Source organism: Leuciscus leuciscus (genome assembly GCF_965113295.1).
Source record: "Leuciscus leuciscus genome assembly, chromosome: 14".
Lineage (NCBI taxonomy): Eukaryota > Metazoa > Chordata > Actinopteri > Cypriniformes > Leuciscidae > Leuciscus > Leuciscus leuciscus.
Window position 1 is genome coordinate 23,055,639 of NC_138738.1, and position 26,228 is coordinate 23,081,866.

At 36.5% G+C, this 26,228-nt stretch overlaps 1 protein-coding gene and 1 long non-coding RNA gene across 17 annotated transcripts; one reads left to right on the forward strand and one right to left on the reverse strand.

Annotated features, from left to right (window-relative positions):
• Nucleotides 1-5,478: 5,478 nt before the first annotated feature.
• pecam1b (platelet and endothelial cell adhesion molecule 1b) lies at nt 5,479-25,954 on the reverse strand. Of its 16 annotated transcripts, XM_082136062.1 has the most exons (17): nt 25,798-25,954; nt 25,640-25,657; nt 22,736-23,029; nt 22,383-22,661; nt 22,017-22,280; nt 21,390-21,656; nt 21,022-21,303; nt 20,338-20,616; nt 9,997-10,098; nt 9,874-9,904; nt 9,545-9,621; nt 7,499-7,543; nt 7,258-7,350; nt 6,811-6,864; nt 6,666-6,688; nt 5,899-5,940; nt 5,479-5,790 (listed from the first exon to the last, which is right to left on the reverse strand). In XM_082136062.1, exons 1-16 carry the CDS (start codon nt 25,859-25,861, stop codon nt 5,917-5,919), a joined length of 2,196 nt encoding a protein of 731 aa, XP_081992188.1. In that variant the 5' UTR covers nt 25,862-25,954; the 3' UTR covers nt 5,479-5,790; nt 5,899-5,916. The 16 variants fall into 16 exon arrangements, 10 of the variants coding, with proteins under 10 accessions (XP_081992188.1, XP_081992183.1, XP_081992192.1 ...); XR_014197107.1 differs by having other exon boundaries at nt 5,899-6,688; XM_082136057.1 differs by lacking the exon at nt 5,899-5,940.
• LOC309473852 lies at nt 10,105-14,130 on the forward strand. The gene is made up of 3 exons (XR_014197114.1): nt 10,105-13,648; nt 13,903-13,986; nt 14,080-14,130. It is a non-coding gene; the product is annotated as an uncharacterized lncRNA (long non-coding RNA).
• Nucleotides 25,955-26,228: the final 274 nt, after the last annotated feature.

Sequence of the window (26,228 nt, forward strand, 5' to 3'; positions counted from 1 at the left end):
CCGCCATTTTGAAGTGCGTCCCACTTCGTGAAGTGGACGAGGGAAGTTTAGATGGACAGACCCTCGTTCCCTCGATTTTGACCGAGGGAGCGAGTCTACTTCTTCATATGTACACTTCAGGCACCTATATGTCCCACAATGCAGTACGATTGTGACGTCACCACAGATCTCGTTTTATCACCACCACAACAGACAACTCTATGATATATTATATAAATATATATATATATATATATATATATATATATATATATATATATATATTTAAAACAACCCAAACACACATATAAACATTTGGATGCTGCATTAAAGGTAGGGTAGGTAATCCTGTTCAGAAACACTTTTTTGTATACTGGGTGAAATGGTCCTTCCATCCTGATAGTAGTCAATACATTATGTGTTTAGAAAAAGGAATGAAAAAAATCAGACCTCTGTAGCAGCTGCAGGACAGTAAAAACTCTGACCAATCACTGCCATTCGGTGCGAATGTAAAGAACCAATCAGATGCCTTCATGTCTCGTGCCCGCCCCGAGCCCCACTGCGCGCGCTGCCCGGCGTGCACTCATCACATGTCACCGTTCCCGGAAATATTCAGCTCAAAGCACCTGCATATGCAGTCAGCGAAGGCAAACAAGGCAAAAACTACTTCCTCGGACCCTGCCCGCGCTCTTGAACGACCTCCTCTGCTTCGCCCTCAACCCCGGACCTGTCCTCGAACCGACGATGCGGTACTTGTCTCCGGACTCGGAGTGTACGTTAGTCTTCATTAGAGTCAACAATGTTTTCATCATGGAAACTCTTACATGCAAAACACCGTATATGTTATGAATCTTACACGAAATTCATCTTCATCACAGTGTAACTGATGGTAATGGAAAAACGTGTATCAATGCAACCTGTTTTTAGTTTTGCCTTATAAATATAGCTCGTTACCGAATGAAACTTTACCATTATCGATATGCTAGCTTGATAGTGAGTACTAAAAGAAATCTTATTTGTTTATATTCATAGTGATAAAGTTAGGTATTTTATTACATGTGATTCTGACATAGTAGCTGTGTCCCAAAGTGAAGGCTGCATCCTCCGAAGGCCGTATTTGAAGGCCGGATGGCCGTATTTGAAGGCCGATTGCGTCACCGCGGCGCGACGAAGGACGTCCCAATTCAAAGGCTGCATCCTTGGAAGGTCGCATTTGAAGGCCGATTGCGTCACGCGGCTCGATGAAGGCTGTCCCAATTCAGTTCTGCATCCTCCGAAGTCCGTATTTGAAGGCCGGTTGCGTCATCGCGCCGCGACGAAGGCTTCCCTGATTCAAAAGCGACGCCAAATGCACCCTTCGTTTCCCCGTGAAAAGAAGGATACATAAATGGACACTTAGCGGCCTATTCTAACCCATAAGTCATTGCGCGCCGTTGACGACAGCATTTATTTACTTATTTTTAAAGGCGGCCGAGACTAGAGATCGGTGGTGGACAGCAAATTCACATTTAAATGTAAGTATTATGTTTTAATTTACTCAAATAGCTAGCGAAACCAGAGTTAAATTTCTTATAAACTTCTTCTTAACTCCTTCGTCACCATTGCGTGGCTACATTTATCATGTAGTTTTAGGCAAAACTTGTGGTAATAACGTTATTAGTTTAACGACCTATTTGTAATATTTGCACTTGTGTATTATAAGAAATATCACTCACCCAATAAAGCCCAAAACAATAAGAAAAGCAGTAGATAAGGCAATGGGGTTTCACTTTTATGTGTTTTTGTAGTGCTGTCATGCTATTTGGTTTTAACCAAATTTTAGTATACAGAAATATGATTTCTTAAGTATTTTGTATGCATGTCTTGATGTGTCATATTTTGCAGTGTTAACAATGCACTTAAGATTGCTCCTCTGTGTTAAGTACCCTTTTCTGCTTTTTTAGAACAATTCAGGAAAAAATGGGTTTATATATATATATATAAGAAAAGTAATACACACATCTTTGCTGAAATGTATTGTCCTGTTGTTGTTAACAAGCCATGGTTCATTTGCTCTGCCTTTAGGATTGCAAGTGTCCTGGGACAGGTGAGAGTGTGAGTGGGAAACCCACTGCTGAAACTTGGCCCTGGTTTGTCCTCATGGATGAGGTTTTGGGACAGAGGCAATGCACCAACCCCCCTGTCCTCATCGCCTCAATCCCTGAGGACACACCAGGGCCGAGTTCAGTAGTGGGTGCCCACGGTGAGGAGGCGCCAGGGGCAGCAGCACCAGCACCACCAGTAGCACCAGCAGGAGCACCAGCACGAAGGTGGCGAGACAGGACGGGTTTTTGAACTTGATCAGAGAAGAAATGCAACTACAGAGGGAGGCAGAGGCGAGGAGTGCACAGGAAAGAAGGGAGAGGATGGACAGGCTGTTTTCTCTTCTTGAGAGAATGATTGAAAAATGTTCTACATATTCTTGTTTAACTTTTTTCACTTTTATTTTTTAAAAGAAAAATTATGTACATTTATTTTTATGCTACTTTAATTGTGTAAATAAAAGAGAATGAATTGTTCTGGACATTGTTTATTTTTGTAATGACAGTAATACTTTCTGCATGAAACAAATTCTATACCTTTTTATTTTTTCAAATAAAATTGGTAAATGAAAATCATTTGTTCTATAGGCTACATTAAAGCACTTTTTCCAACTATTTACAAAATACGTTAAACATATCAAAATCAACATAAACATTTAATTTTACAATACATAAAATAAGAAAAAAAATTATGTAGACTCTATTGAGCTGAGCTGCTGGACCGGGATGGGCTGCCCCTAAGGCCTCCTGCTGGTGGGACATCATCTGGGATTGTCTCCAGAGCGTTTGAGTGCATATTTCCACTATCCACTAAGTTGTCTACCAACAGGTTTGCAGGGCTGATTCAATCGACGGCTTTCTGAAAAAAGTACTTTTAATAACTACTGCATTTATATTAGGCTACTACTGCATTACTGCGTATATGTTGCATTTTACTTCTGTATATTTTCAATATACAGTAATATCTGGTTGTTACATTATATAGCTACTTTTGTGTAGTTTAATGTAATCATATTGTGATGTGAGGAAAAAAGTACTTCAGTAGGTTACTTCACATTTGTAAGTGAATACTTAACGAAATATGCAGTTCCGAAAATTAAAGTAACAAAATTAGTCACAATATTAACAAATTGTTGCTCACTACAGCAGCGTCCCATATCAAAGGGCGCATCTGACGCGATCGGACCGGTCTAGCCTACGAAGGACTGTTCTTGTCGCCTGGCAACTGTGACAGCTGCCAATGACGAGCGCGAGAAATACTGGACTTTTTATATTCAATTGGGTTTTGTATTCAAACAGGGCTAAACCGAAAATACATGACCTGGCAGCGCCGGGGCTAAAACATCCTCACCATGTCCTCAAGTAAAATATAAAACATAAAAATGAATGACAATAGCCAATTCTGGCTCCATAGCTGTTTACTGTATCAAAATGAATGATCAGGATAGTAGCTGTCCTCTCGCACTGTTGCTTGGCGCCAGGAGCGGTGATCGGGAACACCTGGCTGCGCAATTAGGAAATCCAAGGAAGGCTACATGGAGCGTCCTTCAGAGGACGCATAGGCTGCATCCTTGAAGTCTGCGTCCTTCGAAGGATGCAGCCTTCAACATTGGGACACAGCTGATGTCACTGTATGTACTGCGCTCCTTCCTCTCCACTCGTCTCAGGTAATAAATGCGTCTTGTTCCAGCCTGAGCGTTTCGCGTCGCGCGTTCATGTGTTTTGGGGGCGTGGCTTTGGAAGGAGCTCAGAAGGGAGGGGGTGGAGTGAATGGAAATAATGAGCTGTGTTTATTGCAGATTTAAAGGTCTACAGTCACTCGATTTTTATATTTTCTTTTTCAGAGTACTTACATTTTAATTATATATTGGTATATAAAGACAGTTTAAACAAATTTGGAATGTTTTTTTTTTTAGAAAAATTATTACCTACCCTACCTTTAAACAAATTCTTAAAGGAAAAAAAATGTAAATAATAAATCAACTACATAGCTGATTCCAAGTGATCAAGGGCTTAGGGCGTTCCAATTCAGCCCATTGAAGTTTCCGCCAGTAGTGGGCACTCGCAATGACGTACATCCGAGTGAACGAGACGGAGGGAAGTTAGCAAGTGAAGGGCATGACAACTTTGGACTGGAACGCAGCCTTGTTAAAGTGGACGTTATATCCGATTGCGTCACCGCGGCGTGACGAAGACTCTCCCAATTCGAAAGTTCTTTTGAAGGATTCTTCAAATGCGGCCAACAAATGCGTCCTTCTTTTCACTTGAAATGATACATATATATATGTATATATAAAGTGGTTCAAATGTTGACTTTTAGGTTACCAACAGCCGTCCAGTCAGCCCAGCAAACCTGTTGGTAGGTAAATGGAGGTTGTAGTGTTTTCTTGGCAAAGAGAGATTGCACAAAGTATAAAATGAACGGATGCCCACAATAAAATACATATAATTATATATATATATATATATATATATATATATATATATATATATATATATATATATATATATATATATATATATATACATATTTATGATTAATGATGAGAATTTTTTTTCCTAATTCCTGACTACACCTTTGATTCAAAGCGCTATTATTGTATTTTATATTTTAATGATGAAGTTTTATTTTCCTTTACATTTTTGTTTATTATAAAAAGAAAAGTATCCAATTAAAATAAATGTAATTGATTACAAAAACTGCCTTCCGAGGCATTGATTTATAATGTTTTAAGACTTTGAATAAGAACATACAGTAGCCTACCAGAGAAGTCTTCTGACAAAATTGGAAGTAATTTAAAATGCTTATCATTTAGGCCAGACTTGACTTACTTTACAAACTTAAATAATAAATACTAAGGTTAAAGGGTAATAGGGTAGGCGTAATAAGCCATGGCTTCAGCCTACACCTTTTCGGTTACCATCTTTGTTTGTAATGAATTTTCTGTACATATATTTTGTCCTATGTTTTTTAGTTACCGAATAAACATTCATTCATTCATTCATTCATTCATTCATTCATTCATTCATTCATTCATTCATTCATTCAAAGGTGTTAAGATCAAAGTACACACCACAAAACACCATGTTGTTTTTGCTCATTTACCAGTAGTACCAATATTTATTGAGCTCACTACACTTAGTGATGTCAGCCTGGATGAGCTAAGTGATGTGGGTGTAACTGGTATTCACTGGCCATTATCATCTTTTCCCAGTGGAAAACCTGAAAGAATTATTTGTTTTGGTTTCCTTTAGAACAAGCTAAAAGTGACATTATTTATGTCAACTGATAAAAGCATTTTGCCCAGGGATGAAAGCATGACTTTATCTATATCTCTCATGTGAGGCGATTACAAACTAACTGCTGGAGCAGTTTGAGTCACATCATCCAACTTAATAGAGACAATTTACTGAGGTATTAAAGTAAAAGATATTTATCACACAGAGAATAAAAAATGTGATATCTCAAAACAACCTTGTGTAAAGGATGGTTTTAGTACCGACTATACACACAGTACAGCATTGTAAAAAACAGGACAAACAATCAAACACATTAGATGAAAGGAAGATACATGATTAAATTAATGTTTTTTAGGAGAATACAGATGAAGGATAGAAGAGATTGATGGAACACAGGCAACAGTATTCCAGAGTGATGTGAGGGATGCTTGAGCTAGTCCACAGGTTCAGGAAGATCATGGTTGAGTTCAGCATATTCTAACAGGCTTTGCTACAAAAACACAAGCATAAAATTCATTGATGAGATGTATGTCATCACTTTCAGAAATCAGATTGTTTGTTCATGTTAGTAACATCCTCAAAAAGATACATTTCTCACCTGTCACCCTTTACATGCTTAACTCTGCTGGTAATCCATAACCTACCAGAGATATAAGAAGAAGAGGTGAAAAAGATTAATCATTAGTGTGGAATTTAATAATAATAAAAACAAGGACATTTTGGTTGATGCCAGTTTAACTAACAGTTTAGATGTACTTTGTCTTCCTTTACTCTTGCCTTTCACAGAGTTTATGAGGTGACTGTGTGTGTGACCGCTCTGTAAATTCTGGCCCTCTGTTCAAGAGGAAACCACAGCCCTGCTATTTGTTCCTATCTGGAAAGTCTGACTGGTGCTTCCCTCTTCACTTACTGTAGACAGATTTTACAAAACACACACATTCAGTCCTCTATGTGAGTATGTTACATCCTCCCACATAACATTAAGATTCTGAAGAAAACCAAGATCACATTTAGTGGTCAGGTGCAGGGAGATATTACTTATAAAATGAATGTGTTAGGAATTGGCGGATTGCCCTTTGACCATAAATGTTGTTGGTTTGTAAATAAACAAGATGCACACTTGTTGAAGTAATGTTTGATTTTGAGTCATTTGAAAACAACAGAAAGCACTGTTCACTGTTTGTCAACCAATAAACATTTTTAACATTATACTTTCTTATCTGTTTGAAGTTTGAATACACTGAGACACAGGAGACTTCCTGATTTTTTTTAATTAAAGATCAGACCGCAGGATGGAAAAAAATTGCAGACAATGGGCGATCCACTGGCTTAGAAGGTCATGCGGATTGAAAGAATGGAACTTACATGGTTAATATTCTCAGGAGTCCCTGTATAAACGATCAGAAATATGATTAGAAAAAGAGAGCCATTTCAACACAACCCACTGTTTGCATTACATCTTTTTTTGTGTAATTTGTGTGTGTATATGTGCCCTCTTAGCTGGTTGTACCTTGAGAGGTCTGAAGCTCACTGTATACAGTCTCTGTGCCTTTTCTCAGAGGAACTAAAGAACAAAATAATATGAGAGTTTAAGATGCTTTTTTTACAATAAAAAGAAAGAATAATAATAACAAAAATTGTATTTTCTTCTGCTTTAATTTTTTCTTTTAATATATTTTTTTAAGAAATGTTTGTGTAAAGAGTCAAATGCAAACTGAAACTGTAATTTTGGATAAGTAAGTGGCTATTGGAGTTAGTAGGAACCCAATTAGTCTGGCCTTTCCTGTTTATAAGATGTCTCAGTAATTAAATCCAAGGCCCTTGATAATTTGGATGGTTAGACCCTACCCAGGAAGTGGCTTTTCTCTAATCAGAAATCATAATCTTCCTCTTTAAAGGCAAGAGGAGCGAGAGGAGAAAAAAAGAGATGGATATAATTTTAAAAGGTTAAACTTACTTTGTGTAGGATCTACAGGTTGAGGATGAACCACCTCTGTGTACTCTACGTCACCTTCATTTGGTGACTGTAGGCTGTCCTGATCAGCTTCATCTGGTAGAAGAAAAAAAAACAAAAAAACAAATCAAGTAGTTGAAAGATTTTGAGAATTCAGGCACAGTATATGCTGCAAGAAAAATGCTAGTAGTTTGGACAGTGCCTGGGAACCGGCATTCAGATTATTACTTGAGTGGTGATGTACCTGGAGGTCTTTCACTCCAAACACTCTCTTTGTTATTCACCTCCACTGAAACACAGCAAAAAGAGTGCATCAGCCAAGGTCAGTTACATACCACCGGTCTCAGCTGAAATAAAATTAGTTGAAGTACATTCATTTTTATCCCAAACTTTACCAAAATATGTTATTTTCAGATTTTAGATAATTGAGTCATCTGAGGTGTTAGGAACGACTGAATGAACGCATGCACACGGACAGACACACACACACACACACACACACACACACACACACACACACACACACACACACACACACACACACACACACACACACACACACACACACGACTTTAGCATGTCAAATTAAGACTTGCCCTGATTTCTCAACAAATCTATAAGCTCACTTTTCAGCATGTTAAACACATTTTAGGATTAGTCAGTGACATTTCCCTGCTTTTAGAGACATTGCATCTGAACTAAACTGTCTGGTCTGGACACAAGTGACTGTACAATAAACCAGACAAATACAAAAGCAGGAAATTGTACATAAAATAAATGCCTATACAAAGTGCCATTCAAAATGTGATTTAAACCAAAGGAGGTGGATCTTAAAAACATAACTCTTATCTTTAGCAAAGATCAAAATTCAGAAATATTAAATGATCCCTAGTTTATATCTCATTCAAATATATTAAAAAAGACAGACTGGAGAAAGTCAGACATTGACAATCTTTCAATAAGAGGGAAGAAATTCAAAATGAGGAAATTCCAAATAAAGCATTTTATTAGATTTAAAGTGCCTACCAAATCTGAATGTATGTACCAACTAAACACATACACACAATCATATAAAGTAAATAATGCATTAACACAGACACTTTTAGTGTAAAATGAAACAAACAACATCTATTAACAAACATATGATGATGGAAGCAAAAACATATACACATAAGCAAAGCAGTTAAGTCAGAGAAAAAGGACGGTGAACAGATGATACAGATTCTGTTGAGATGAATGATGAGCCAAACTGATATGATAAAGGTGAGTTAAACATTCTTCTCCTGTTGTAAAGAGAAGATGTAATACTTTAGTAGCCAGCATCAAAAAGTGACACAATTTGATGACAAATTGAACATTTAGATATTGTCTAGATGGTCTCTTGGATTTCAAAACTGTTTCCATTAATTGTGGAGATCTCATGTCCCATAGGTCACCTTGTCTGTCAAGTCGTCAAAGGGTAGATCTGCGTGTGGAATTAGAAAGTGAGTTTGCCAGCGCACACAGTCTTAGTACAGTAACATTTAGTGGAAACTGGCAACTAAAAATAATGGTCATAGATTAACACACACATAAGTTATGTAGACAGATAGCAAAGCCTGAATACTCCTGGTCTGTCCTCTTGACTCATGCAAAGGATGTGTGTGTTTCACCGAACAGCATCTGCTCTGAACCAATGAAGTTGCTCTTTAACAGGAAGTAAGGGGGAGGGCACTCTGTAAGTGTGTGGACAGTTTAACAAAGAGTCAACTTAAATCTGTTCCACACAGTATAGCGTCAGTTTTCCACCACTGACTTGAGATGAGACCCACACTCATAAAAATAAAAGTTATTTGGTTCCATGAAGAACCATTAACTTCAATGGAACCTTTCCATTACAAAAGGTTAAAAATGACTTTATAGTGGCAAAAAAGGTTCTTTAGATTTTAAAATGTTCTTTACAGTAAGAAAATGGGTTATTTAAATAACTGTTCACTGAAAGTTTCTTTGGAGAACTAAAAAAAAGTGTTCTTCTATGGCATCGGTGAAAGAAAAAACCCTTTTGGAAACAGTTTGGCATGCCCAAAACTATAGAAAGAACTTCCATCCAAATGACCCACAGTTTGGTGTCTAATCATAAAAATAATCAATATAAAGTACTATATTTAAAGGAAAGATTTGTCGGTGTTACAAGAGTTTTGGTCTGAAAAGGTGAATGACCACAACATAGACTAATAGTGAAAAAGAGTGAAAGAATAAATGGAGTGGATGATGATGACTGAGAAACAAATAAAAAATATAAAGAGACTACCTGTGTGGGCATTATAATGGGGGTCATGGGTGAGACTCAGGGTTAGAGAGTCATCTGATTTAGGACTTGCAGGCTTTCTGAGGATTGGTGAGAGAAAAATCAAAAGTATTCATTAAATATTCGCCGCTACCTAACTTTCTTGGTTGTCTATGGATAAAATAAACTGGGATTCCTTTTAAAACAGATTTGTCTGTTTGGGACCAAATGACTTGTACAGGCATGGTCAGCAACTATGGTGTAACAACTATCTAATTAAACAAAACCCCCTAATCTTGTCCCTCTAATGCCGTTAACTCAAGACCAACTTATACATAAGCCAGTCAACTCACACTGATAGTTTGGCAGCCATCTGTCTTTTACCTGTGACAGAGAGAAAAGTTCAAAAGGGAGTTTTGTTCACGGATCAGACATGCGGACAGCTTGTAATGCAGGGGGGCTGTAGGTCTCTCTACCTCGCTTGGCCTTGTAGCGCATCACGATGAAAAGGACCAGCAGCGCCACTAACAGCATGCAGAACACAGCAATCAAAGCCTTTTTCCACATTGCCAGGCTCACTACAGGGAGGACAGGTATAAAGAGACATATCAGAAAATGACGAGTCAGCAAATAATGTGGACTTTCTTTATTACCTTTAAGATTTTAAAGAAATATTTGGTGACTTTGAAGGAACAGGTCATCCATAAGTTAAAGGTAGGGTATGGGATTTGCAAAACGGCCGGCAGATTTTGAAAATACAGAACTCAAATGGTCCTACCTTCTTTCCTCCAACGCTGGCCCTGACTCCACCCATTACTCTCTCTCTGTCTCTCGCGGTCACGCACGGTATGGTACAACCGTTTGATTGACGAATTTACTGTCCAATGATTCTAGGTGGTCTTGGAAATGATTGGCTGGAATTTTTCGAGTCCTGCCCATTCCACAGATGATTAAATTGCTTAATTTTCATTTCAGTGCTTCTAACTCAGTGGCTGTAAGTGGGTTAGGAATAGGATTTCAAGTGATTTTGAAAAAATGGACAAAAAAGAGAATCACATACCCCACCTTTAAAACTATGTCACCATCTACATGTCTTTCATAACCTGTATGACTTTCTTCCGTGGAATGCAGAAGGGGTTTTTAGTAGCAAAATGTCCAAGATGCATTTTTCTCATACAAAAAAATGTAAAGTTGTCCATGGCTTTCAAGCAATATTTTTATTGAATAATGATTTTTAATGTCAGTCTGTTCTTCAAAAAAAAAAAAAAAAAAAACGTATTGCATGGCTTCAGAAGACTTGGAAAATAACCCATGACACACCGGGTTGTTCTAGGAACTTAGTTCTAGGAACTAGCCACCAGGGTGGTTCCCAGAAAAGGAACATTTTCCTGGTTGCATTCGTACCGCGAAGTGACGTAAGCCTTAAATTGCGCTTAAAACCGCGCTTGTTGTTGTGACTTTTATTTTGACGGTGCTGAGAACGCCAGCCAGCCAGAGCCTAAAGGGTTGTGCTCGCATTCATTAGTTTACGATCTGTCTAACAGTCCTGTCTAATACTTTATTAGATAAAACTGTTATACATAGAAAAACAGTATATGAAAAGGCATTAGCAGATGGAACTGGATAATATTCTGATTATACCAAACCAATCTGACTTCTGACCTATAATGCTGCCTGAATCATAATCATACACTGTTCGTTCATTAGCCAGAGGAGAACTGGCTAATGAACCCGACTGAGCATGGGTTCTCCCAAGGTTTTTTTCTCCATTCTGCCACCTGATGGAGTTTTGGTTCCTTGCCACTGTCACATTTTTCCACCTTTGTTGCCATTGGCTTGGCTTGCTTAGTTGGGGACATTAAATTGAACATTTAATTTAATATTCAACAATAATATTGATCAGCCTGCATTGACACTACACTGTAAAAAATGTCTAACCTCTCCAAGTCAAAATTTTCTAGTGTCTGGTCACATCTAAATTCTTAAATTGGCCCAAGTGCAATTCTTGTTGCAATAGTCTGTTAACATTGGCTCAATGAGAAATAATACGTCAAACTAATTGAAAAATTTAGATGTGATCAGTCACTAGAAATTTTTGACTTGGGGATGTAATTTTTTTTTACAGTGTATTATACAAGAACTGAACTGAGCTGGACGATGACATCACGGTTTACTCCAGAGCAGCTATATATAAATTAATAACTTAATTTTTTTGAACAAAAATTTAAACATCACTGAACTTACTTAGCTGGACTATGGCGCTATTTTCTTCTGGAAACAAACTTTTTTGCATTACTTTCCTGTTATCTCTGTAAAGCTGCTTTGAAACAATCTGTATTGTAAAAAGCGCTATATAAATAAATGTGACTTGACTTGCTAGCATAATCATGTTTGGCTTGGTCCCCAGTTGCGTTGGATTTTCTCTTAACCATAAAGGTTAAGAGGCCCATCTATCACTGTTTTCCATGTTCGTAGAGTTAGTTTCTGGAGTAAGTATGCTATAATCTATATGTTTACATAGCTTTTTACTTTTTTTTATTTTTTTATGGCAGATGTTGGTGTTTCGCGTGCATTCGGCCAATCAGCTTACACTAACTTCACTGGTAGTTCCTATAGTGCTGGTTTAGACCCTACTCTGAAGTAGGAGCTAATTTAGTTCCTCCAAAAGGAGTTCCTAGAACTAAAATCGTTCTTAGTTCCTGCGGTGCGAACACGTCAATGGTTCTAGGAACTACTTCCGGTGCGAAAGCCCCTATACTTTATTCTTAAAGGGGAACAGAGCGGCTGTGTTGCTTTAGGAGAGGTACACTGAAAAAAATGATTATGGCCCCAATTAAATTAAGCATAATGAAATTTTGCTCATTTAAATCATTTAAATTTAGTAGTTGATTTTAATAAAAAAAAAAATCATTGGTTTTATGAGAATGACATGCATTTTGAATCAAGCTATGTGAATTAATTAAAGTCACTTAAAAAAAAATAAGTTGGTTCTTTGCGCATGCGCACATCTTTGGCGCCTTTCCAGTCAGCTTCTTCAAGCAGTGCAAGAGTCGGAGTTGAATTTTTTTGGAGGTGGAGTTTTTTCATTCCATTTGCACAGTAAGTAATAATTCGTATTATATATCACTGTTTATTACAATACATAGTTTGATGGTTGTATAAAGAGTATAAAAATGCTCTGGTTCAGATTCAGAACATGTAAAGTTAACGTTATAGCAGCTAGACAAAAACACAGCGACCGTCACATACTTTGCGCGTGCACACCATAATTGTTCAAATATTACTGATTTTATGTCACGGTATGTACTTTTAAGATATTTTAGGCGAGAATGTAGTTTTATAAACTTCAAATATGGTCAAATATGGTCGTCATCCTCCGAACAGACTGTTTACGTTATACCCGGTTATCTGGTTAACGTTATACCCAACGTTAAGTCCTTCAAGAATTTGCTGCGGCTTCTAATGTGTCTTTGGTGGTTACACGTGAGATATAAATCGTTCTGGACGGGTAATATTTGATCTATTATTTCTTTTAGAGCAGCTGGGTGTTTTTAGCCGAGCGCCTGGTGTTTTCAGTGGCTGAAAAAGACTTTGGTGAACTCGCGGCGGTGAAAACACGTCAATTTAGCGTGTGCTTACATAGAAAAACTATGGAGTGGAAAACGATTTCTGTGGGAAAGGCCTCTAAGTTAATCGTAACGGTTTGCATGTTACCGAAAAATTAAAACTTCAGTTCGCGATTATCTGGGTTTTTGAAGCAATGAGGGGGAGATTGTGCTTCTGCTTCCTTGTAAGTTACTTTGTCAGTCAACGACTGTGTGTGCTGTAGCAGTATTTTATAATATGTGGATAATTTCATATTGGTAAAGTTCAAAATATAGCATTGGATTTCTGAATCTTTCAGTGACACAAGTTAACAATAGGGATCCTGTAAATATGTACCTGTAATTATGATCCTGTGATTTAAGCAAACATCTTTACTAACGTTACTGAAACATCTCCTATTTTCGCTAGTTTTATTGTGTGGTTGTGGTGTGTTCAGTATATATCTTGAACTAACAATAATAATCATTGTGTGCTTGCTTTCATTTGAGGTGCTGTCTGCGCATGCGTGACACGGAGGTTCCAGTAAGTAATGTTTCATTATGGAGCATCATTCATTACAGTTAACAATCTATTGACTGGTTAAAGAAAATAGTGGTTATGAAGCATAATATAATATGCTCAACGCTTAAGCATTTACATTTGGTTACATTATGCTTTTTTTATCTTTATACTGACTGACAACCCCTAGTTTCGCTAGCTTTAATGGTGTGGTATGAAAATTTATCCAGATTCCAGAACAAACAATAATAATCATTTTGTGCTTGCTTTCATTTGAGGTGCTGTCTGCGCATGCGTGACACAGAGATTCCAGGTTCACATTTTCAGTCCAGTCCCAGAGTGTTTTTCACACGATTTGCACAGTAAGTAATGTTTCATTATGAGGCATCATTCATTACAGTAAACAATCTGTTTACTGGTTAAGGATGTGTTTTTTTTTTTTTTTTGTACCTTAGGTCGACATTGGATGTGAAGTTGCTAGAGTTTTATTATTCCAACACTTTGCACAGTAAGTAATTGTATATTATTATAAATTAAAATTATAATAATTATATTAATTTTATTATTATTATCACTCATAGTAGGGGTCTTAAAGGGGTCATGAACTGCATTATTTTGTTTTATAAATGTTGCAAAGGTCCACTTGCAATGTCAGTATGATTTTACTTCAAAAATTGCCATAATTTAGAAATAAAATCAGTTTTTCCTTCCCTGATTCTAGCCCTCTGATTTGAACGCTTTGCTGTGAGGCTTAAGTGTAAACGGAAGCAAAAAACTAAATGTAATGTCCGCACACTGATATAGGCTAACGGCTCCTTAGACATCAGACATTACGTTTAGTTTTTTGCTTCAGTTTGCCTCCTTTGTCCTGCACCTGAGCCCAGTTTGGGTTTGAGGAACTTGCACATCTATTTTGTATTATTGACTTAAGTGTAAAGGCCCTTTCACACCGGATGCGTAACGAAAAAGCGAATAGTTTGTGTGCGAATATTTCGCGTCAAAACCCATCACATGAGCCGTGTAAACACGGTCTCTATCTCTATCTTTGACGATTAGCTTTCTATCCCAAATGTAGTTTAGCCTTCTAGCCTACACAGCACAGGACTATACAACGACTAAAACTATCACACAACATACTCACAGTCGTGATAACAGAGTTGGTTGCCAATGCTACGCCACACAATCATTGTCCTTGTAGTATATGATTGGCTGAAGTCTTTTCTGTCGCCGCAAAAAAAAAAAAAAATCGACATCGAAACGAAAAAAAAAAAAGTAGTTTTTTCGCCGCAGCACATTCGCGTTCGGTGTGAAAGAACTCATTACACAAACAGCTGATCAAAAAATAAAACCATCGTGCGAATTATTCGTGCGTAAAAATCGCGTCCAGTGTGAAAGGGCCTTAAGCACCCACTGCTATGATTGCCTAACAAGCTATTGCATATTGCATTTTTCTTCCAATATCGTGCAAGCCTAAAGATGAGCATTGACATTCATTATGAGCATCACAGACATTATGAGAGTGTAAATGCTGTGATCTAGTCATTGCAACTTGATTTTTGCGCTCACAAAGGATTTCATCATAACTAACAGTGCAAACACAATGTAAATAAAAGGTTAGTTGATTATAATGGGACATTTGGCAAGAGTCCAGATTCAGAACTCACCTAAAACTTGCTCTGTTTGATTGACAACTCCAGTGATTTTAAAGGGAGCGTTCTTTGATCGCTTTCTATATATAATTTAATCAGTTTAAATAACAGATTGTTTTCATGCTACTACCTGGCACTGCACATTATTTTGCACTCTTCAAAGGCATGTTTATTGCTTAGTTGCTCAATCCAGTGTTAGCGTCAAGCATGTTATTTACCAACTACTTTTCATGCGCAAATCAGTTTTAGCAGGGCCACAGTGGTAATGATGTAGTAGGCATTGATCTTCTGTGGTCTTCTCGAGACGGTCTTTCACCGATAAATAGGTACCGGTATACTCCCAAACTAGTTGTTTTCTGAGCTTAGTTAATAACAATAAAAGCTGTTACAAGTATAGACAAACGCAATGTGCTTAAGATACCAGCACAAACACTATATAATTTATGAATTTTGTAAATGACTACCTAAATGATCCACAACTGTTTGTGTGTGTGTGTGTGTGTGTGTGTGTGTGTGTGTGTGTGTGTGTGTGTGTGTGTGTGTGTGTGTGACAATGATTTGCCTTTTTTGTCCAGAGCTGTTAAACTGCCCACTGTTCTTCAGAAAAATCCTGCAGCTCTTGCAGATTCTTTGCTTTTCCAGCATATTCTATTCATATTTTAAAAAAATTAAAACATCTTACTGTTTTAATAACTATAACTATATATATATATATGTTGTGGTCCTAATTTCCTTTGATTGTATAGACTTTTCAAACAGTTATGAATCAAAAACAATTTTTAATTAAAGCTGCAAGCAGCATTTATCGGGGTTCAAGCAGTTAAGGCCTTTAAGGCATTTAAGCACAAAAGCATCAAAAGTTATTAAGATTTATTTAGCAAGCATGTAACCACTGACATAATAGATGGAAAAGACCATTTACAGCCAATACAGGCAGTTTACCATGGGAAATATATGGTTTTAAAGCTTTTTAACAGTTATAGCACCACCTATGGTCCGATCTCCATACATTTTTTTCTTTGACCTCAAATTGAACCCATACACATGTGTACTGAGTTTGGTGAAGATATCTCATTTACTTCTTGAGTTATAGCCATTTTAGTAAAAAATAGGCTCCTCCCACAACAATTTACCACATTCTAGTATTATTTACTATGATTCTAGCATGATTTACCATAATTTACCATGATATACACCACATTCTAGTATTATTTATTATGATTTACCATGTTTTTAGCGTGATTTACCATGATTTACCACATTGCTAGCAATTATGTGAAATATCAGTACAAATTAAGTGATAAACTCTGACAAAATATGATTGTGCTACAATGGTAATTGTTATATAAGTGATTTTTTAGTGTCTAATGAATGCAAAAGCATATGTGAGTAGACTTCATTAATGAGTAGAATGGCCACCAGAGGGCAGTAGAAGACCACTTATTGGCTCACTTTCACTTTAAACTTCTTGATTTTCACCATTTTTCTGCACTAAAGCAAACCAGTTTTTCCATTTTAACTCCATAATGCATGCTTACACACACACACACACACACACACACACACACACACACACACACACAAAGAAAAATGTTGTTGTTTTTTCAATGCTATTGGGACATGTCATTATGAAAATATATTTGAATGGTCTATAAACATTTCACAAAGTCTTTGTAAACTATTAATCAGATTATTCAAAATTTATTCAGAAACCTAAGACTACATTTCAACTATATGATGTGATCAAAACTGTTTACTGCAAGTCTCCTTCAGGAATCACATTTCTAAATGTGACACAATTGTCAGTAGTAATACTTCAATAGATGAATTCTGACTATATGTGATTGTAAATGTTAAAAGAGTGATTTTATAAAGTCTAAATATGAATTGACAAAATTACTATTTTTTAACAGCAGGGGGCAGTAAAATACCACTTATTGGCTTAATATGCCATTACATTCATATCATTTTCCCCTTTTTAACTGTTGTAGAGGCAAATTTTGTCCGATCTGTCTGAAATTTCTCATGCTTGTTCAGAGTGATATTTCACATGTTCTGACTTGTTTTTAAGAAGATCTGAGCATCTTAAAAGATATAAGCTTTCGGGGACCCTTGGTCAAGGCCACATTTTGAAGGGACCCTATTATAGCCATCCAAATGAAGTAGTTCAACTTTTTCTGATAATTACTGATCTAGAGAGTCCAGAGAATTGTACTGCACTAGTTTTGAACATTATTATATGAAAATTATATGATCATAGATGGAAAAGACAATTTACAGCCAATACAGGCAATTTACCATAGGAAATATATGGTTTTAAAGTTTTTTAACAGTTATAGCGCAACCTATGGTCCGATCTCCACAAAATTTTGCATGGTTATTAATGATGTTATGTCACATATGCTCACCAATTTGTGTGAAGTTCTGAGTTTTTATATATGATTTATAGGCTTTTTAGTGCATTTTGCCACGTCCATTTTCTTTATGACCAAATATACCCATGCGCAAAATGCAAAAGTTCAACTTTTTTTTGATAATTATTGATCTAGAGAGTCCATAGAATTGTCCTAGACTGGTCTGGTTCCAATCGGGCGAAAAACCTAGGACTAGTTCGCAAAAGTAGGTTTTTAACATGTTCGTGAATATTTAATGAACGGTCTGATTGACAGCAATGGTTCTTGAGGCAAAGTTGTTCAGCATGAGGAGATCTATCAAATGATATGCATTTTGTGACAATAAATGTAACACCACGTGATTACAGAGCCTTAAAACTCGTTAGCGCCAACTAGTGGCCGATTTCTTTAAAAATTCTTACAGACCTTTAGGGGCTTGAGCCGAACATGCCCACCGAGTTTCGTTCCGATCGGACTTCGTTAATAGGTGCTCAAACCTCATTGGCCAATGGCGGCCATGTTTTTCGAGATACGCCAATATCCTTTTAGACATACATGGCCCCTTGGGCCAAGACACTGCATACCAAATTTCAAGTAATTCGGAAAAACGGTCAGGTGTCTATACGTTTTTTTTATTTTATAGCGCCACCATGTGGCCAATCGATGCAATTTTTTTACTGTGACCTCAGATTGACCTCCTACACAGGTGTACCAAGTTTGGTGAAGTTAACTAAATTACTTCTTGAGTTATAGCCATTTTAGTAAAATAGGCTCCTCCCACAACGTTAATTTTGCACCCCCTAGCGACCGTGAATCGAAATTTCAACTTTTTTTCGATAATTATTGATCTTCAGACTCCAGTGAACAATTCTGCACAGGTTTGGTTCCGATCGGGCGAAAAACCTAGGACTAGTTCGCAAAAGTAGGTTTTAGACAAAATTCAAAATAGCGGAAAAATTTGCATACCGGAAATGAAATCGGAGATATACGTTTTGTCCGCCTTGAGCCAAGGATTACATTGATATAAGACACTTGAGTCTACGATGAACCGTCTAGGAGTTATTAGTGATTAAATACTTTTGCTTGCTATAGCGCCACCTATGGGCCAATCGGGGTCATATTTTGATAACCTCTCCTCGATTTTTGTACTACCATTTGGCCAAGTTTCAAGGTTCCAGCTCTTACGGTTTGGTCTGGACGATGCGTTTTAGCGGAGAAGAATAATAATAAAAATCGGTACAATTACAATAGGGTTTCAGCACTTCGTGCTTGAACCCCTAATAACAGTTTCTTGTCATTTAAATATAGGACACTCAAAGAAATTAGTTCTTGGAAGACCTGGCAAACATCACCATGGGCATCACCGTGATTAAAAAGGAAGGGGGAGTTCTTGGAGAGTATGTTGACATCGGCATTGTTATTGAAGGAGAAATGATTCTGGAGCAGATTAAATTATCTTTTGCACAAGCCTGTGCAATGATGCTGGGTGCAATCTATGCATTTGATTTGGCATACCCAAAATAACTCAAGTACTATTTTGAATTTGTTCAGAAAGTCATTCTGCAGATGGATTCTGCAAGGCTGTTCTCCAAAATTCAAAGACTGAAAAACAGTGTAATGCTGTAATCATTTTGCAACATGCATGAGTGTTCAGCCTCATGAAATTTGTTGCATGAAATGTGAGAACTTTGTTTTTAGGAGTTGTACAGTTTTATTGATTCACAAACAATGTGCTTTTGCCTGTTTCCACATGTGATGTATTTTTTATGTTTATGAATATGCAATGTTATTTGTTAGCACTTTTTTTCAACATTTGAGCTTTTGCAACTGTTTTAATGATTCAAAAACAAATGTATTGTGGCCTATTCCCATGATGGCAGTCATTAAAGATAAGTTTAAAATATTAAAGTAATTTCTCTGTGTATTTGAAAGCCATTTAATAACCTCATACTGTCAATTAAATACCTCTAGACGTTTAACTAGTAGATTTAGCTTAATAATTTTGACTACTCAATAAAAATAAATAAATAATTTAAGTAGAAGTAAGATGATTAAACGGGTGGAATTACAAAAAAAAAATTATATTAGGGTAACTAAATAAAATTGATTAAATTCAACTAAATGAGTTTAGTAGAAGTAACATGATTAAATAGGGGTGGAATTACAAAAAATAATTATACTAAGGTAACTAAATAAAATTGATTAAGTCCAACTTAATTGATTTTACCTACATTTAAACAAATGCATTGCATGGAACCACTTACGATAAAAAAATGTAGTAAATTCAATGAATCATTTTTTTCAGTGTAGGAGAAAAAAACACAGGTATTGCAGACAGAACATTTTGTTCAAAAAAATTGTTGAGATTGAACTTTATACTTTAATAAAATTAAATAAATAAAAAAATCACATATTTTTTTATGTTTTTAAGAATGAACCAATGTAATGCAATCTAATAAAAAAAACTGCATACGCAAATATTATTATTTAGGAAAAAACTAATAATATTGTATTCATTTATGTATTGTTGTTACAGTCTTGATGTCATTTCATAGAATTGACTATTGATTTGATGAAAATCCTCAAGAAGCAAATGTTTAGGACTTTATTGGAAACTTTGAAACAGAAAGAACAAATGAAACTCAGTATGCTGAAGAAAGATAACGCTCACCTTCGACCTTGACAATGTCACTCCTGCTTGACATGTCTGCCATGTTAAATGCCTCGCAGTAGTAATTTCCACTGTTTTTTCTTTTCACTGTACTCAGGACAAATGAGGATGAATTACTCTGGACTGTTGTGGTGTGAATTGCTGTGTGATTGCTGCCATAAAACCTAAAACTGATTGGTGGAGAGCCTTTTGGAATGCCACATATCAGGGTAACATCATTGCCCTCTTCAATGTTTTCAGGAACTGGAAGGACTGTCAGTAAGGGCTTCCCTACTGGAACTAAAGACAAGAGAAAAATTAACTCAAAGATGTCTGCAAAACAAATTTTATTCTAGGCCATTGCTTTTACTAAGTGACATAACATGAAATCAGTGGTTCTTAACCAGGGGCCTGGGTCCAACAAGGGGGACCACACACTGGACCAAACCTTTTCTTATAGAATCCTGAAAAACTGACTAGTTTTGTGTTATTTATATGTGATAGTATTTTTTATTTATTTAATTTTAACAGTTACATTTGAATGTGCAAACGCAGAACTAAAAAAAAAGTTCAAATTTCTACAGAATTACAATGGCCATCATTTAGAAAGTTATTTCTCTAATTATTGGGTAAAAAGGATTTTTGAAAGTTTTCAGAATCAAATTGGGTTGAAAATGAAAACAAATATCTTTACAATAAACTCACCTATTACAGTCACATGTAGCCTTTCACTCATCTTGATTGAGACTTGACCATTATTCTCTGCTTCACACAAGTAACTACTAATGTCTGAAGGAATTGATATCATGGTTAAGAAACGAGCCTCCTCTTGAAAGTGAGACACCTCGGTCCTGTTCAGAATGAAATTGTTTCTCTTCAGAGAGTAGATAATTGGCAGACTTCCATTCTGAGAGTGGCAACGGATCCAAAATGGCTTATCCACGATAACAGGACCATCGACTGTGATCTCAGGCTTTGAAACAAGCACTTGAGAGAAACAATGGTTAATTAATACTTTTATATCTTATTTTTTTTGGTTAGTTTTCAAGACAGAGTTGATAGGCACTGCCTACCTTTAGCTCCTAACAACAGCATCGAGCTCTCTTTGATAATCCTATTGGCTTCAGCCTTACACACGTATTTCCCATTAGTCGCTTTGCCTGCAGTGCCATTGTATCCGTTATCATTTATCACAAGTGTTTTGTCTCTAAATATTGAATACTTTATATCTTCCCTTTGAATTCTTGAGGCAAGGCTTCTGATTTGGCATGTAATGGCGAAATATTCTCCTTCAAATACCTCAGCAGGATGAATGCTCAGGAAAGGTATAGAGAAAATCTCTAAGGCAAAAATATGCAAGTCATTATTAAAAGAGAATATATTTTAGTTTTTGACCAAACAAGAAGGAAAGTGTGGAAGCAAACAAGGTCTAAAATGCATAATCCAAGATGTGATTGTGCAGATTCACACAAAAAAATTATTCTGAAGACCTGTAATATACAGTAACATACAAAGTCTCATTGACCAATAGTTATTTTATGGTGCTATTTTTGTCCTTTCTGCATACTGACAGCTCATGGTCACTGCATGTTTCTAAACAAATGTACTAATCAAAAATTCTCTGTTAATACATTATTTAGGTGAAATTTCACAAGAAATACATTATGAAATAATATTGAAAAACATTCAATATTTCTCACCTTTTACAGTGATGTTCAAAGAGGAGGATTTATGAACACCACCGAGGCTTGAAATGCACTCATATTCTCCAGAGTCATTAGCCTTAGCAAGCATAGCATAATCTTCATGTATCATGTTCGAACTAAGCGTAGTGCGCCCATGGCTCAAAATGAGTTCTGTATTTCTCTGCGGAGTCATATTCACACTGCAGCTGAAGGTTATGTTATCTCCTTCTGTGACATATGTTGATGGAATGACTGTAATATTGGGTTTGATCCCCAGCTCTAAATTGGAACAGAATGTGTACATATTTAAACTTACTTCCAGGATGAACAAATCCATTAAACCTATTAATAATCCATAAATAATAATAAAAACCTTCCTACCTTCAATGTCAATACTAATCACATTACTGTTGTTAGATGATTCTGTTGTGCTACCCAGATTAATGGAATAGTAGCAAAACATATTCAGAGTTCCCTTATCAAGGGACAGCTTCTGCTCAACTTTTTGACTATTGGTCCCCTTCCGGTAGAGTTCCTCATGTCCATCTCTAAAGAAAAACATCAAAAAACCTGTTTCTCCCTCTGCTGTACAGACAGCAGTAACATCATCTCCTTCTGTCAATCTCAGTTTATCCACTGTTAGGACTGGTGCCAGAAGACCTGCAGACACATCAGCTGATATTAGGATTCAAGAACAAGAATCTTCTAGACATTGAACTGATGTGTTACTCTACCTTTCACTGTCAGGTATTCGGTATTGCTCTCCCTCTTTTTCTCCTCAATGACAACAGCACATTTGTATCTCCCAGAGTGGCCCACTCTGGCATCAGGTATAGAGTAGAGGGAGTCCATAGCATTGGTCTGATCAGTATTTAACGGTTGATAATCTTTGTAGAATATGTATTTATAGTTGAGATGAGACCCTGCGTTGCGGCTGACTTCTGCCTGGCATATCAGTGACACATTTGTACTTCTTTGAACTTCATTCCTGGGCTGGATAATAAGTATTACGCTTTTTATCAAGAACTCTGAAAAAAAAAAGAAAAAAAAAAGCCATTTTACTACTCAGATAGGAATGGAGGTTTCAAGGAATAAGATACAACTTGTTTAACAAGATACTTGTAGATCCTACACCGCAAGAAATCAATTCTACTCAAACGGCTACAGTTAGAACTGCAGTAGAAGACCGATGGACTAATCAAATTACCTTCAACAACCTATTGAAACCTTGGACTCATCTCATGAGTCTGTTCGTAGCATATTTGTGGTTCATTCAGCACAGTGTTTGATACCCTTATGAGGGAAACAAACATGGAGGACGACAGAACAGTCTTATTATCTATCTCCCTTTTGATAGCGGTGTCCAGGGGGTCTCAACATTAGGGCAGGAAGGAAAATAGTTAAACAAATTTCGAGGGTTCCATGTCTGGGGATTAGAACTATTTTAGAAACCTCTGTCCACACCCATTTTATTCTAATTATACAGTCCCACAGAGACTGTTACAAATACAATGTTTTCTAAAGATCCAGTTAATAAAAAAGTAATATAACTATTTAGTGGCATATTAAAAGTTATATCAATATAACATTTTATATTTTTGTGTTATAGGATTTTGTTTTTCATTAGCTGTCATACTTATTCAAACCTTTTTCCAATATTGCTGTTTTTAAATCCCTCACTAGTATGGTAGGCTAAGGTAAAAAATTGTGTTAAAACAATATCAAGCTTTTGGGAACTCTATTACAACACTTAATTAGCTTTAGCTGTGATGCATGCATAAATATAGCTCATGCATATGATTGTTTGATTACTTCCAAATAGGCTATGGCTATAAGAACATTTCCAAGACACTAAAAGTTCCTAGATACAGAGCATCGTTTTAAAACGCATGGTACCATTACCACAGCAAACCTTCCAGCACACGGAAGAAAAAGCTCAATTTAATCAAGGGAAATAAAATCAAAAGGCATCAAGATCAGAGCAGATGAGAAAACCCCCCCCTCAATTTCCTACCAAAGGCTTGCAAGATGACCTGTTGAATGAAATAAAAAAAATAAAAATAATAATCAGTGCAGACTATGAAAAGAACCCTAAACAAACATTGACTTCATGCCTGGACACATCGACGAAAGCCACTCTTGAACAAGAGAACATACAAGGCTGACTTGAACATGCTAAAATGAATTTGGATAGGACTGTGTAGTTCTTGGAAGATTGTTTGGAGTGATGAGACCCATGGATCAGCAGTATGTCTGGTACAAAAAAAGGCATGGCTTAAAAGAACACCATTCGCAGGGTCAAACATGAATGTGGGTCAGTCTTGTTATGGGGATGCTTTGCTGCTGCAGGAAGTGAAAATCTGGACCATGTGACCGGCGTTATGGATTCTTTGAAGTATCAAGCCATTTTTGCAAAGATTATGATGCCTTTAATTCATAAATTGAAGCTTCACAGGATCATTAGACTTTCCAGGACAAGGATCCCAAGTATACATTCAAATCAACCAAAGCTTGGTTTAGGGATCTGTGAGATTTGAAGAAAGGAGTGGCAGCACGGAAACCAAAGAATATCGGTGAGCTGGAAGCTTTTGCACACAAATAATGGCCTAAGATTCCAGTAGAGAGCAGACAAAAGCTTTTAAGCGTTTGCAGGGAATGCGTATTTGAGGTTATAAAGAGTAAAGGATTCTCTACAAATTTTGGGGGTTGAATCATTTTGTATATGGATATTAATAAACTTTTTATTATGATCACACCCTATTATAATAATACCATCAAACCTGTATGTATAATAATTATATTGATGTCCTCAATAATAGAGAGACATTAAATATTTGGCTACTTCACAAATGGACATGGACATTCAACATCTAGTTTTAAATGTGATATTCTTTATAAAGGAAAGCATATGTAAGTGATTAATTTGGTCACCCTTTTTTTTTTGTTCTTTACTACTTTAATAGTTATTTTTTATCTAGTTCAGTTTATTGGTCCTTTGGTGTGATGAATGAAATTTTAAAAGTCAATGTTTCATGTTGTTCTCTATGAAGCCATAAAAATATACATACATAATTGCTATTTCAAAAGGTTATCGTCAGACAAATTAGTTAAGTTTAAACTTATTTGGGGAAAATCTCTATTTCTAATAAGTGCATTGCACAGCAGGACTAAATAAACGATCATGGTTGTTCCACATAAGCTGGCAAAGCATAGTTAAAAGGAGCTAAAGCTTTTACAGTATATATAGCTCCATCAACTACAGTGACATTATGTGATTTGGATTCAAGCTTATAATATTTGGCTGTAAGAGCATCATGCCGAAAGAGAACAATGCGTCAAATCACACGACCGTTCTCATGCCTCACTTCCTGCTAGAACCAGGGCATGTGACAATACACATGGACATGTTTTCAAAAACAGTAGCACAGTACCACAAAGCGTAACAAAAATCCTTAGTCCAAATAATAAGGATTTTATTGGTATTAATCAATGTGGTAAAAATATTCAAAATCCTTATTACAATTAAATTGAACAAACCGAAAACAACTACTTTCCACAGTTTAACATTCCACTGTTAAATAATGATAATAACATTCTGAAAATGAACAACAAGGCAGAGAAATTAGCAGCTTACAGACCTGCACAGGCTCCTTCTGCTGATTTCAGATGTCATTGAAGAAGATAAAAAAAAAACAAAAAAAAACAACAACAACAAATCAAGACAAATTCATATCCAAGCAACTTCAGTATCCATTTAAAGCAGAACTGAGAGACTAGAGATAAATGGTGTCCTTACAGGTGAGGAGAAAGAGGAGGAGAATGGTGCCCATCCTTAGAGAGGGCTGGATCTTCACCTGCATGGCTGAGCACTTCTAACCTGTGTGTGTATGTGTGTTATGGGACAAAGTGAATTGGGACTGAAAGGAGGAGCTGTGTATGTAGTGTTTCACTTCTGCCGGGTTATCACTTCATACAGCCTCTGTGCTCTTAATTTCACAGGAAGTGAGTGTTGCTTCCTGAGGAAGTGATACCAGCAGCTGGAATGTTCACTCTGGCTAGATTTGCATCTCTCTGATGAGGCAGGAGGCTGGTGCAATGGACAAGAGGTGGAAGTGAACCTGTGTCAGTACTCTTTTCAGGTAAACACAGAGACTTCCAATTGTGAATCAGCAGAGCCTCTCAGAGAGGCGAAAACAGGGAAATTATAAAAAACGAAAACAAAACAAA

Excerpts from the sequence above, each read along its gene's own strand:
- pecam1b (XM_082136057.1), bottom strand. The coding sequence starts at position 25,861 with ATGCAGGTGAAGATCCAGCCCTCTCTAAGGATGGGCACCATTCTCCTC. Across the intron at positions 22,662-22,735 it reads CGAATACCTGACAGTGAAAG|GTCTTCTGGCACCAGTCCTA; the intron begins GTAGAGTAACAC and ends ATGTGTCTGCAG. Across the intron at positions 9,622-9,873 it reads ATGGCTGCCAAACTATCAGT|AAAGCCTGCAAGTCCTAAAT; the intron begins GTGAGTTGACTG and ends ACCAATCCTCAG.